Genomic DNA, 13,121 nt, shown 5'->3' with positions numbered 1-13,121 from the left:
GAAAATGTTTAAACATTGGGGGCGATTCAATTCACCGTGAATTGAATAGCGCCGGGAGGGAGCTCGGGAGCTATTCAATTCAGCGCAATGTTTACTTGGATGGGAATGAATGACGGTTCTCGTGACTTAACTTGGGTGTTTAGTCGTGAGAACCGAAATTCTCCTGACTAAGGTGCCAGGTGCGAGGTTGTTAGCAGATTTTTTTTTCATATTTGTGTCCAAATAGATGCAGTTTTCATTAAAAGATTCACAGTCAACACTATAAACTTTACATTTACACCAGGGTCAAAGCCGACGCAAGTCAGATCCCTTCAGGTTGCTGTGTTTGAGACCTTTCGACAGCCTTGTTTGTCTTAACTTGAGACTACACGCCCAGAACACGCCTTTACTGTACTTGTATTGTGACTGGAAGCCCACTGCAGTCACATGCATGAGCTCACCAGACTCACAGCTCAGGCTCCTCCCAGTCATGGGTGCCGCAAGCCTGGCTCTCAGTAGCAACACCATCTGGCTGAGGCCTCCCCTCAGCAGCAGGGGCACAGCTGCCGTGTTAGGTGGACCCACCTCAGAGGTGGAAAAGAGGAGAAACCGGGGATGATGAAGGGAGGGGACCGCCTCCTCCTCCCTCTTTGTTGCACATAATGAGATCAGTGCCTCCATACTGGGGGCATGGTGTGGGCGGAGCCAAAAGCACTGCTGCGCCCACACAATGCCCCCTGCCTGGAAGCACTGATCTCTTTGTGCTTCAGACTCAGCTCAGCAGGTGCTCTGCCCTTCATTGGATGGCTGATTTCCGCCACTCTGGATGGAGCAGATGCCTTTAGCAGGAGTTCCACTGGAACCACCATTGCTGCACCCCTGATTGTACGATATATCGTAGTTTGTAACCAGCTTTAGGTTGAGAAAAAAAACGTGCATGCGCAGTTTAAAAAAATCACAAGCTGAGTCAAAAGAAGTCTTAAATTACACTTGCGACTGACTCTGGAGAAAACCTAGTGGTAAATTTACTAAGATTCGTGTCTGATCGAGTTTTGCTGATTAGAAACTCAATTTGCATCGCTGAAAATCGGGTGATTTTAGGCTTCTGAAACGCTCAAATTTACCAAGAAGTGTGATTAGCTGAGATTGTGTTTTCTGATCGTGTATATGTTCAAGATTTCTCCCCCGAGTTGAAAGTGTCTGACCGCAGCCAAAATACCCCCGGGCAAGAAGCCTGCACATATCAGTATGTGAAGGCTGCTTGTGTGTTTTTAATATAAAAAAAGGGTTAAATGTGAAAGAAAAATTACGTAGGGCCCCCCTCCCCCCCCAAAAAAAAAGCATAACCAGCCCCGGGCACCTGAGCTAGTCTTGGTTCCAAAAATATGGGGAAAAGAATGTGTAGGGTTCCCCCCTATTTTAGGAACCAGCACTGGGCTGCTGAGCCTGTCCTGGTTTTAAAAAGGCTTAAGCTGAAGTTTGGGGGTCTTCCTTGAACCCCTGGAGCAGTGGGTGCAGGGGTAATTGTGTTTAAATAATAATGTAAACTATTGTTTTTTACAGTGGAACTACAGGTGCCTGCCCTTTGGTACTTGTGGAACTACAAGTTCCAGCAGGCGGCCGGCACCCGTACCCCTGCTGTAAAAAAAATAGTCAAAAAAACACAAGACATACACCGTAGATTGTACAATTTTATTGCACACACCTATCACACTCACACATACTTACCTACTGCCAGCTGTTCTGTTCCCTTCTCCATGTAGAATTCCAATGGGTTAGCAGTAAAAAATAATCCTATACTCGCCTACCTCCTGGCATAGATTCGTTCCTCTTCTCCAGTAGCACCCAATGGGTTTTGGCAAAACAAAAAAATGAGTGTCCCGTACTATCTCGGACAAGTATAGATATGTGTTATCACATATACCTATACTACGTGGAATGACGGCAGGCATTACTTTTCTGAAATTGTCACTGCCCACCAGCCAATCAGATGCCGCTGTACATGTTGCGGCCTCTGATTGGCTGTGACCCACGTGCCTGTCACTCTACAGCATGTGGTTCACAGCCAATCAGCGGCCGCTACATGTAGAACGGGATCTGATTGGCTGGCGGCTCCGGCTCCTGACAGTTTCCACGTGGGATGTGCAGTCAGTAGCCGGGTAGCAAAGTATGTGGTCACACATACATCACTACAGTACGAACTGGTCCGGGTGTCAGTTTGTTATTTTGCCAAGACCCAGGGATTCTACAGAGACCAGCGCAATGACTTAGGTGAGTATAGGATTTTTTTTAACAGGTAACCCATTGGAATTCTACTTGGAGAAGGGGACCGAACAGCTGGCAGCAGGTAAGTATGTGTGAGTGTGCTTGGTCTGTAATAAAATTTTACTTACTACTAATGTGTGTGTGTCTTGTGGTTTTACAACTATTTTTTTACAGCAGTGGTACAGGTGCTGGCTGCCTGCTGGCATTTGTAGTTCCACTGTAAAAAACAATAGTTTACATTATTATTTTAACACTATTACCCCTGCACCCACTGCTCCAGTGGTATGGAGAAGAGCCCCAGGCTTCAGCTTAGACCTCGGGTGCTCGGGAGAGGGGGACCCCTTTATTGGGGCGGTCCCCACCTCCCCGGCTTGGGAAGACCAGCTTGGGGTGATAACGCTTTGGCCAGGGAGACCTGGTTAAAGGGTCCCCTGGCTGTGGCATTACACCCCAGCCGGATTGGAGCCTATGCAATTTTTTTCCATGTATTTTTAAAACCAGGACTAACTCAGCAGCCCAGTGCTGGTTCCTAAAATATGGGGATACCCTACACATTTTTTCCCCTGTATTTTTGTAATCAGAACTGGCTGAGGCGTCCAGGGCTGGTTATGCTTTTTTTTGGGGGGGGAGGGGGGGACCCTATGTAATTTTTTTTTTAAATTAACACTTTAGGTAGTTTTCATGCAGAAATTATTCCTCTTTCCTCTATATAATACAACATTTAACTGGTGCAGACTCATAAACACAAACATACAAAAATCACACTAATCTGTGTATGTTTCTGCCAAACTCGCAGCTCAGGAGGTGGTCTATTTGAAACTTTTATTTAGGTCCGAGTTTGCTACAATTACACCCGTGATTGTAATTACGATTCTTTGTAAATTCCGAGTTGTATCTTTTTCACTGAAAATACTTTTGAGTTTGGTCGATGGTGCATTCAATTGAGTTTGCATTCTTACCTGAGTTTTTCAATGTAAATATCTCTCCTGCGTTTGTCTTTAGTAAATTTGCAGGTTGAAAAAAATGCTCTATATACACCCTAGATTGCAATCTCGACTAAACACGAATCTTAGTAAATTTACCCCATCACCCTTAGCAGGGATCCCTTTATTATTTTCTATTTTATGATAAAGATATAGGGCCTGATTCAGACCCGCTCGCGAGCGCATAGCACTCGCAAGTGGGTCGATGGGCAGGCAGATGTTGATCGACAGTTCACCCCTCTCAGTAAAAAATACGTTATTGCACTGCGCTGGCCTGGCGGTAGGATCAGAAAGGCGGTAGGTGCGGGTGAGGATCAGTAACACAGCAATAGAAAGTAAGTGTGATGGGGATGCGGAGAATGGCTAGGGCTGGAGACAAAGCAGGGGTGGAGAGATAGAAGGGGACTGGATGGGCTACAGCGCAGGGCTGGAGACAGAGATGGGGTGCTGGCTGACAGAGAGAAGGGGTGCTGGCTGACAGAGAGATAGAAGGGGTGCTGGCTGACAGAGAGACAGAAGGGGTGCTGGCTGGGGAGATAGGTCTGGCTGGACCTGGAGAGGGACTATAGAGCTGGAGTTGCAAAACCCCCGGTTGTTAGGGGGGCCCTGCCTATTTTTTCAGTCCCGGGCCCCAAAATTTCTGATGGCAGCCCAGGCTGCTCAGCTCCAACCCTGACAGACGGATCCCTGGGCCAATTGCAGTGCAAGGCAGCGGGACAGCGTCCAATATTGGCGACTGGTGGTATGGGGGACGGAGCACAGCGGCTGTTGGACACACATCGTGGAATTAGTGAGCAGGACATCATACTAGGAGGAGAACGCTGTCAGCCATCAGTAGAAGGTAAGCGGCGCAGGTAACCCGGGAATGGTGCTGCTCAGAGGGTCCATTCAGGGCCGAAACTAGGATTTTTGTCACCTGGGGCAAGACAGTAATTTGGCGCCCCCCTGGTAATTCCCTCATAGTAATGCCCTCTGCAGAAGTGCCCCTATAGTAATTTCCCATTCAGCAGTGCACCTATAGTAATGCCCCTGAGGTAATGCCCCTGTAGTAGTGCCCATATAGTAATGCCCCTGTAGTGCCCATATGGTAATGCCCCCATAGTAATGCTCCTGTAGTGCTGGTTTTTACATACTCAAAAAAAAAAAGTTACCTTAAACCCCGCTTCTGCATCCGTTGCCGTCCGTTGCGCCAGGCTGCTCCTCAGAACTATGGGAGGGACGTCATGACATCTCTCCCATAGTGCCCGTGGCGAGAGCCGGAAGCTGGAGTTCAGGAGAGAACTCCAGCTTCCGGCTACCATGGTGCTGCAGGGAAGGAGCCAGGCGCCCGTTGGTAATAAAATCTCAGCGAGCATCCGGCTTGGAGCCTCCCTGCGGCGACGGGCTGGAGGACACTGGCACCTGGTGCAGCGGAGCACCCGGTGTACGTGCACCTCCAGCACCCCCCTGGGTCCTCTCCATGCGCGGGGGATAGACGGATGGTGGGGAGGGGTCTCAGGGATGCCCACCCCAATCCTCACCATCAGTTTTTCCTCCCTCACATGGAGCGGACCCACTGGGCAGTGCCACACAGTACCTTCTCTGCCAAGTGAGGAGTCACTGGTGAGTGCTGTAGGGGCCCACCCTGTGCCAGGTACTAAGGGCCAAGGGCTGCCACCCCCGCTATCTGCCACCCTCAATTATCTGCCATCCTCCTATTCCCTCCCACCCTCACTATCTGCCACCCCCACCCTGTCCCCATTATCTACCACCCTCCTCTGTCCCCTGCCACCCCCACTATCTACCACCCCCTGCCATTCAACCCCAATATCTGCCACCCCCAGCCAGACCCATGATGATGTTCATGGTGCGGTCACTGGCAGGTGAGTGCAGCCAGCTGCAGGAGCATACATATATATATATTGTGATAGGATCATTGGTATAGTGGTCTGTGGCAGGTACATTTGTCCCAGATTCCTGTCTTATGTGTTTTAAACCTCCAGGAGAAAGTCTGCAGTGTAGCAGACTTGAGTCTCGGCTTTTTCAAAAAAGCCGGTTTGGGACCTGGGGGTTGTGGGTGAGAGGAGAGGAGCCACTCCAGGTTTTGGTTCTCTTAGCCTGGTAACACGCTTGTTAGGGTTTCCACCTGAGAGTGGCCAATATAAGCCTAGTGTGTTGAGGGCTGATTGTCTCACCTGGGAGAGCAGACAGGGAGTTTGCTCAGAGACACTTGAAAACCTAACTGTAAGTGTTGTGCTGTGCCCTTGTTGCTGGTGAGGGCATTAGGCCCTGCCAGGTTCTTGTAGTGAGGGAACTACCTGTGAAGTTAGTGCCCCGACAGGGCTAGGATTTATGTTTATGTTTTCTTTATGTTTGTTTCTGACATTGTACAATAAAGACTGGCGCCGACCAGCTTGTACTTGCATCCAGTCTGGCGTACTGTTTCCCAGCTGCTGTGTGTGAAAGGAAGGAGTCCTCTACCCAGGAGAGGGACCCCCTAACCTAACTGTGTCACAATATATATATATATATATATATACATATATATATGTATGTATGTGTGTGTGTACATGTATGTATTTATTTATTTATATATATATATTATACATATATATATGTGTGTGTGTTTGGTTTCGCTTTGGTCTGCAGTGCGGACCAGGGAGATGTGTTTAGCATCAGGCTGATTGGGGGTGGGCACCAAATTGTCTAGCTATGGCTCTGTTAACTACTGCCTTGGGGCTGCTCATGGGTTGATCACATCGCAGCAACATGAGATGTGTAGTGCAGTGCAGCACTCTGACTCTTCTGCTAGGATAAGAGCTGTTGGCTTTGAGAGCTTCATGCAGTAGTACATATGTCCCACCTCTTCCTACAGTGAGGGCAAAGTCCTGACTGTAGGGGACACCAGGGCCAAAACTATGATTTTTGTCACCCGAGGCAAGGCCATAATTTGGCTTCCCCCTATCCAGTGTCACATTGACAGGAGCAGCTGGACATGAGTGGCACACAGGAATTGCACATACTGTAGGAGTTGTACAGTCAGTGTTGCACATGATTGCAGCAGGGCAGGAAATTATATAACTTTATTGAATGCAGTGCAAGCAAGTGCCACCATACCTGTGGGCTGCTTCTATCAGGAGTGAAGGAGGGAACATTAGCATGTCACTCGGCTGCCAGCTCAAAGCCCAATGGGAACTGCCTGGACTGGGCAAAGCTGCACAGCTGCAGTCAGAGCAGTTCATGTCCGGCACGCAGGGGGGGGCTGTTACCGGCCAGCGGCAGGGGGTGGCAGCAGTTACCAGCCAGTAGCTGCAGTGAAGGCTATTGGGGACCCAGCAAATGTTAATGGCTGCGGCAACAAGCTATGGGCAGCAAGTCCTTACAATAAGACGTCCCTACTGGCAATTCCTCATGAAATTTGTAGTTTATTTTTACTGCTCAGAGTCTGAGCAGTAAAAGTTAGATCACAAATCTCATGTCACTCCTGTAGCTGACTGCATAACAGGTGACTGCTCTGGAGCCGGCTCTGCAGCACCCCCCTCAAATCTTAGACTCAAGACAATCAACTGCATTTTTTTTATTGTTCTTTGCCTACCTGCTGCAGCTGCATCTTAAGCCCTGTTACTGCTTTGCAGGATCTTGAATGTTGGAGCCCTGCTTTGAAAACATAGATGTACTATTCACCTCCTGTGAAATCAAGCAATGAGTAAACATGCTAGGCCTCTCTCTCCCCAAAGTAACACTGGTGTTAAAGTATTATCCCCCACATGAAATACATAGGGGCCTATTCATCATAACCAAAACTTTCTCTGGAGGTAATTCGGTTTAGAACTCACATGGAGTTCTACCTAATTACCGAATTAATTCATCATTCCTCCTCTGCATAACTATTTCGAAAAGCTGTCATTTTTGCAAAGACAGCGTTTCAGGAAATAGATAGTTTTCCCCATCTACTCTACCTTACGGCAGCTGGAATCAGAGCTGCGCATGCGCTGTTACATCCGTAAAACCAGCACATGCGCAGCACTGCCTATAGCTGCGGTAACTCTGTGTGTGTGTCCCCCATCTGCTCGCCTCCCCCCCCATCCCCGACTTAACTGCCTGCTGCAGCCGCCTTTTTTTTTCTTCTAAACTTTACTGTGTTCTGCCTGGAGAACACGTCAGAACAGCCACCAGAGCTAGAGGAGAGACCAGGGAGCGCCGGAGGGAGCGGAAGGGGACCTGCCCATGCTGACACAGGTAAGTGTACCTGCTATACGCCACCTCACAGTGGCGTACAGTACCTCCATCAAATTCCGTAAATACATAATTTTCGGAATTTGATGAATAGCATAATTTCCATATCCCCATACTAATGTATGGGGAGTGTGGAAATTAACGTAGGCGGACTTAACCAGGGGATATCAGTGATATCTTCTGTGTTAAGTATCTTCATGAATACTAAAATAACGGTATTTAAGGAAAATGTCCTTAAAAACGTTAATTTAGTGTTGATGAATAGGCCCCATAGACTCCACATGGCATTATTAGTCTTTAATATATTTATAGTGCTTATCACCTTCACATTACATCAAAAGATCCCATATTTCATAAAAGAGCCCATATGTTATATTGCTAGCACCCACATTACATGATCAGCCCTCACATTGAAGTTATGGACCCACATTACATAAATAGCTTCTACTAGTAGGCACTTTAAATTAAATCCCCCACAACAGTATATGAATACTCTCACATTAAATTAATAACCCCTATCAAGCTACATTCTATTAATAGCACCCACATTTAATAAATATGAACCTCATTTTAAATTGATGACCCCACCAGAGGCAATTCCACATAAACATCACAGTACATTGCCCTTGACCACACTGCATCCATCTCCACAATACATTAGTATACTTTACTGCCGTAACAATTAGCTGATCTGCAGAGCTTGAATGCTGTGTCTGCCTTCTGCAATGTCAGCATATGTGGGAAGCTGTCACTTTATTCATGCCAAGGTAGTACAGGGGTAACAGGAGGTGAGAGGAGGGAAGAAGAGTAAAAAAATGTGTTAACTAAAATTAACAATGTATTTACAAGCCTGGCAGAGAATAAAGAAAGGCACATATTACATACATTAAAGTAAAGGGAAAGTGAATTGGGGATAGATTTAGTGCACTGGATTAATAAAATGATAACTTAAAATAAATGTAGAAATACCAACAATATTGTAATATTACTGGATATAGAATTCCTTAAAGATAATACTATGTTGGTGGTGCACCCAAGAAAAAATACAATACTATATTTCGTTTGGTTTTGCACGGGCAAAAAAGAAAATGTCCTTGTTTGGGGCACTCTTTATGTAGATAAATCTATGATATGGTTGTAGATTGGTCCATTCTTCTCTCTGACTCAGATCTTGCAGCAAAACTAGATAAAAAGTAGCAATGAGTTGGAGGAGGTCAATGAACTTAAAAGATCACTAATGCTTGCCATACACTCTGCAATTATCGGGACGATCCGCCCGATATCGGCGGATCGCCGCGATAATTGCAGCGTGTATGCGGGCGACCGAGGGTTAAATATTGCTCGGTCGGGCATGCTGGATTGTCCAGCATGCCCATCCGATGCGATATTTACCCGGGAAACTGTCGGCCGCATCGGGCAGTGTATGCCCAGTGCGGCCGACAGACAGACATTTCCTGTGTTCCTTCCTACGGAAGGAACAGGGAAATGTCTCCTCCCCCGGGGGCGGAGCGCGGATGTCGGGCTATACACTGTGAGATTTCTCTCACAGTGTATGCCGGCGACATCTGCGGCTGGCAGGCAGCCAGATAAAATGTCTGTCGGTCTGACAGACATTTTATCTGGCAGTGTATGCCCAGCATTAGTCAGGAGTCACTATACCAAGTATCCATCTAGGACACCAGTGACAACAGGAACACATCCTTGTGGGTCTTGTAAAATCTGCGATCACATCATAAATATCAAGAAAATCAAAAATAAATTCGGAGAAGTCCAACTAAAACATTATATTAACTGCCGCAGCAGAAATGTCATCTACTGTATAATGTGTAAATGCGGGATGAAATATGTTGGAATCACATCACGAATGCTCAAACAAAGAATTTTAGAACATATGGGCAATGTCAGACATGCTGGATCTGACATTGCTAAGATGAAGCAGATTACTACAGTGGCCCAACATTTCCACCTTAAACACAGTGGCTCTGTTAAAGATCTAAAAGTTTTTGGGTTGGAGACTCTGAACCTAGGTATTAGAGGATGGGATATCAATAAAGAACTTTTGAAAAAAGAGAGGTACTGCCTGTGCAAAACCAAACGAAACATATTACATACAGCCTACATTCTGAAGCAAGGTATTTTGAAAAATTATACCAATACCTTAATTTCAATATCATACAAACAGAATTAATATAAAAGTAAGAACTTTAAGTACTATATGGCAGTAATATCATATCTAAGCATGCAAGTAAAAATATATCAATTGTAGAAGGAGTAATTTTGACACTTATAACCTATATAGATAAGTGAAAAAATGGAAACATTGAAAGGATACTAATGGAACTGGTCTTGTAAGGAAAGTTAATCCAATCTGCACTAACTCACTGGCATACTACAACTGTGAAATTATTTTCTTTGTTTTGGAAAATTCATATTCTCATTCATAGGAGAAGGAGAAAGTGAATTTAGCCATATAAGAATATATGTCAATTCAATAAAAACATATACATTTGCAATATATCCAACTATGGGGAACCAGCATCGGGAGGAGCAATGGATCAGCTCTCTGTCCTGACCGTGGACTCTCGGTTAACAAATGTATCCTGCAATAGTCTGATATAATGTGAATGCACTGAGATGGATCAAGAAGCATCTAATTAAACACAGATGGTTGCAAGTGGGATGCCGTTATAATACCGACGCCGGGATGCTGTCTGTATAAATCCGGTGTCAAAATCCTGTCCCGGGACTAAACGTAGGCGGCTAAATCCTGATACCAGCCTATATACTGATGCCGGAATCCAGGCAGATGGCATCCCGATCAAAGGTAGGCCGGGGCATCTTAGCTGTTAGCCGTGGGAGGGATTAGGTTTAGGCACCCCAGGGGGATTAGTGTTAGGCTTTGGGGAGAAAGGTTAGAGTTAGGCACCACTGGGGGAGTATAGGGTTGGACGCCACTGGGGGGGGTTAGGGTTAGGCTCTAAGGGGGGACAGTTAGACAGTTAGGTTTAGGCACCAAGGGGAGAGGGTTAGATTTAGGCACTAACAGAGAGGGTTAGGGTGAGGGGTGGGGAGGGTTAGGTTTAGGCACCAAGAGGGGAGGGTTAGAGGGGGGAAGGGGGGAGGGTTAGTATTCTTACCCAACCCCTGTCGGGATAACGAGCATCGAGATGCCGCTGTTGGCATTTTGACAGAAGGCATCCCGACTGCCGGTATTTCATAACCAACCCTTGCAAGTATGACCACAGCTTTCTAGAGCGTACTTTATTTTCATGCGTAACATTAATGCACTAGTAGGTCAAGGCCTCAAAATATCAGTTATGATGTACAAAATATAGACTGACACTTATTATAGTGACTCAACATTTGTCTCTAGCTGTTGTTGCATTATAATTACAACCATATAAAAATTATATCTTTATTATTTATTTTAGTCTACCTTGAAGATTGCATCAAAGGAAATGGAAAGGATTACAGGGGAACACAATCCAAAACACATTCAGGGAAAGCATGTCAGGACTGGACATCGAGATTTCCACACATACCTAAGTATGATACAAAATTGTTTGATTTTAAGAGCAATCCTAAATATTTAACAGGAAATTCTCCCTTTGTTAAATATGCTTTACTTTACAGTTATGTCTAAGTTCTTCAAAAGAGAGAACAGTTCATGTATTTTTATAAATAAGAGATAACATATGGTTTCCTCAGTTAACTGGCACATGGAAAACAAAATTACTAAAGGTTGATTTTGTGATTTGTTTTAAATTGACTGAAATCAACAGATATGAACATTGTGGTTCAGTGTCTAAATTGTAGATTCACGAACAGTCGGTTTTGAATAAAATTTCTAAATCGTAGTCGATGTCAGGTGGAAATGCCATCGGTTTTGATCTTTCAATTCAAAACTGATGGCAAATACAAACTAAAATACGACGGTAAACCCCACCAAAAAATATGCACAGGTGTCTTATGGCTCTATGCATCATTGCTCCAGCGCGGAGACAGCTGATCCGCAAATCAAATGTCTCCACAAGGTCTTTCACCGGTCCTTTCAGAGCAGTAAAACTAGTGCGCATGCATGACCTACAGGTCACGCATGCGCACAGAAGCAGAAGGATCCCTCTTCGCAACCCGTGACTCCTTCCCATAGAGAAGTGGTGGGTAGTGGGAGCACTCAACATCTGAAGATGACGACAACTCCCGCAATCAAGCTCCGAAAATATTGTTTTTTCAGAGCTTGATTAATTTCTGTCCCCATAGTAGTGCATAAGGACAGCGGGCCATTCCGGTAGTGAAAGGTAAGCAGGAGATATCTGAGATCTCCTGCATTACCTTTATGATGAATGGCCGAAAATGTAATTTCTACAAAAGCAGGTGAGAATGTTAATTTTCACCCGCTTTTGTAGAAATTAAGCGATGATGATCAGATCATTTAGGGTTTAAGGTAAAATGAAAGTGTTAAAAGGTTTTTTTTTTAAATTAGTGCCCCATAACCCCCCCCCCCCCCCCAAGTCCATAACCAGCCATGTAACTTTCAGCCTAGGCTGGTACAGGAAAATAGGGGGGAAACTCAGTATGGGGTTCCCCCTATTTTCCTACTACCAGCGCAAGACTGGACCTGTCAGGCTGGTAATGCCATGGCTGGGAGACACACCACAACTCAGCGCAGGGCTGTAAATCCTCAGAAGCAGAGACCCCCAAAAATAAATTGGGGTCCCTAATCCCAAAGATATACCAGTCCTGAGCTATATGTTTTGTTTTCTTATTTGTGATTGTTTGAATTGAAGAAACTGTAATTTATATGTTGTAATATGAAAATGTCAGGTTATTTTAAAATTGATTACACTATGACTATATTTATGAAGTACATATAGTACAAGTAATGTAGCCTAAAAACTAATAAAATATTCTGAAGTCATTCATTTTTCTTGACTTCAAATTTATTATTATTTATTAACAGTTTCTTAGATAGCATATTCGGTTGCACTTTACCATTGGAAACAACATTAATAGAACAAAACTGGGTAATAACAGACATACATAAGGGTAAGAGGGCCCTGCTCACAAGCTTGCAATCTATAGGGAATACTGATACACAAGGACAGGTGCTACATATTGCTAATTGGTCCAGACAGATTGTAGAGGTTCTTGGTGGGCTGTATGATCCAGTCACACAGGAATGTTGGCCTAGGGTTGAGAGGATGTCAAAGTGAAGAAATAGAAAATATGTTAGGTTATGTGCAACTGTAAGAAGGTCTGTAATTAGATAGGGAAGCTATGAAGGTTATGTGGGCGGTTCTGGAATCTGATATTCTTTTCTAAAGAGGTGAGTTTTCAGAGAACACTTGAAGGTTTGGAGACTAGCGGAAAGTCTTTTAGTGTGTTGGAGTGGGTGCAGCCCAAAAAAATTCTTGTAACCGTGAATGGGAACAAGTAATGCATGTGAATGAGAGACGCAGATCTTGTGCAAAGCAGAGATGTCTGGTTGGGAGATATTTTGAATTAAGCGAAGAGATGTTGGTGTGGTTTGGTTAATAGCTGTATGTGTAAGTAAATGTATTTTATATTGAATAAGGTAGAAAACCAGCAACCAATGGAGGGACTGACAGAGCGGCTCAGCAGACAATGAATGTTTGGCGAGGTAGATCAGCCTCTCCGCTGCATTCAAAATGGATTGTA

At 45.0% G+C, this 13,121-nt stretch overlaps 1 protein-coding gene across 1 annotated transcript in view; it reads left to right on the top strand.

Annotated features, from left to right (window-relative positions):
* The window catches only part of PLG (plasminogen), a 176,171-nt gene that overhangs the window by 15,086 nt on the left and 147,964 nt on the right, over positions 1 to 13,121 (top strand). The window contains exon 4 of the mRNA XM_088451795.1: positions 10,874 to 10,988. Coding sequence (XP_088307921.1) covers positions 10,874 to 10,988 — 115 coding nt within the window. The remainder of the gene's footprint in view (positions 1 to 10,873; positions 10,989 to 13,121) is intronic.

The sequence above is a fragment of the Taudactylus pleione genome, unplaced genomic scaffold (assembly GCF_031769625.1).
Source record: "Taudactylus pleione unplaced genomic scaffold, aTauple2 ptg000006l, whole genome shotgun sequence".
NCBI lineage: Eukaryota > Metazoa > Chordata > Amphibia > Anura > Myobatrachidae > Taudactylus > Taudactylus pleione.
The sequence above is the reverse complement of the archived record's forward strand: the minus strand, read 5'-3'. Positions and strand labels throughout refer to the sequence as shown.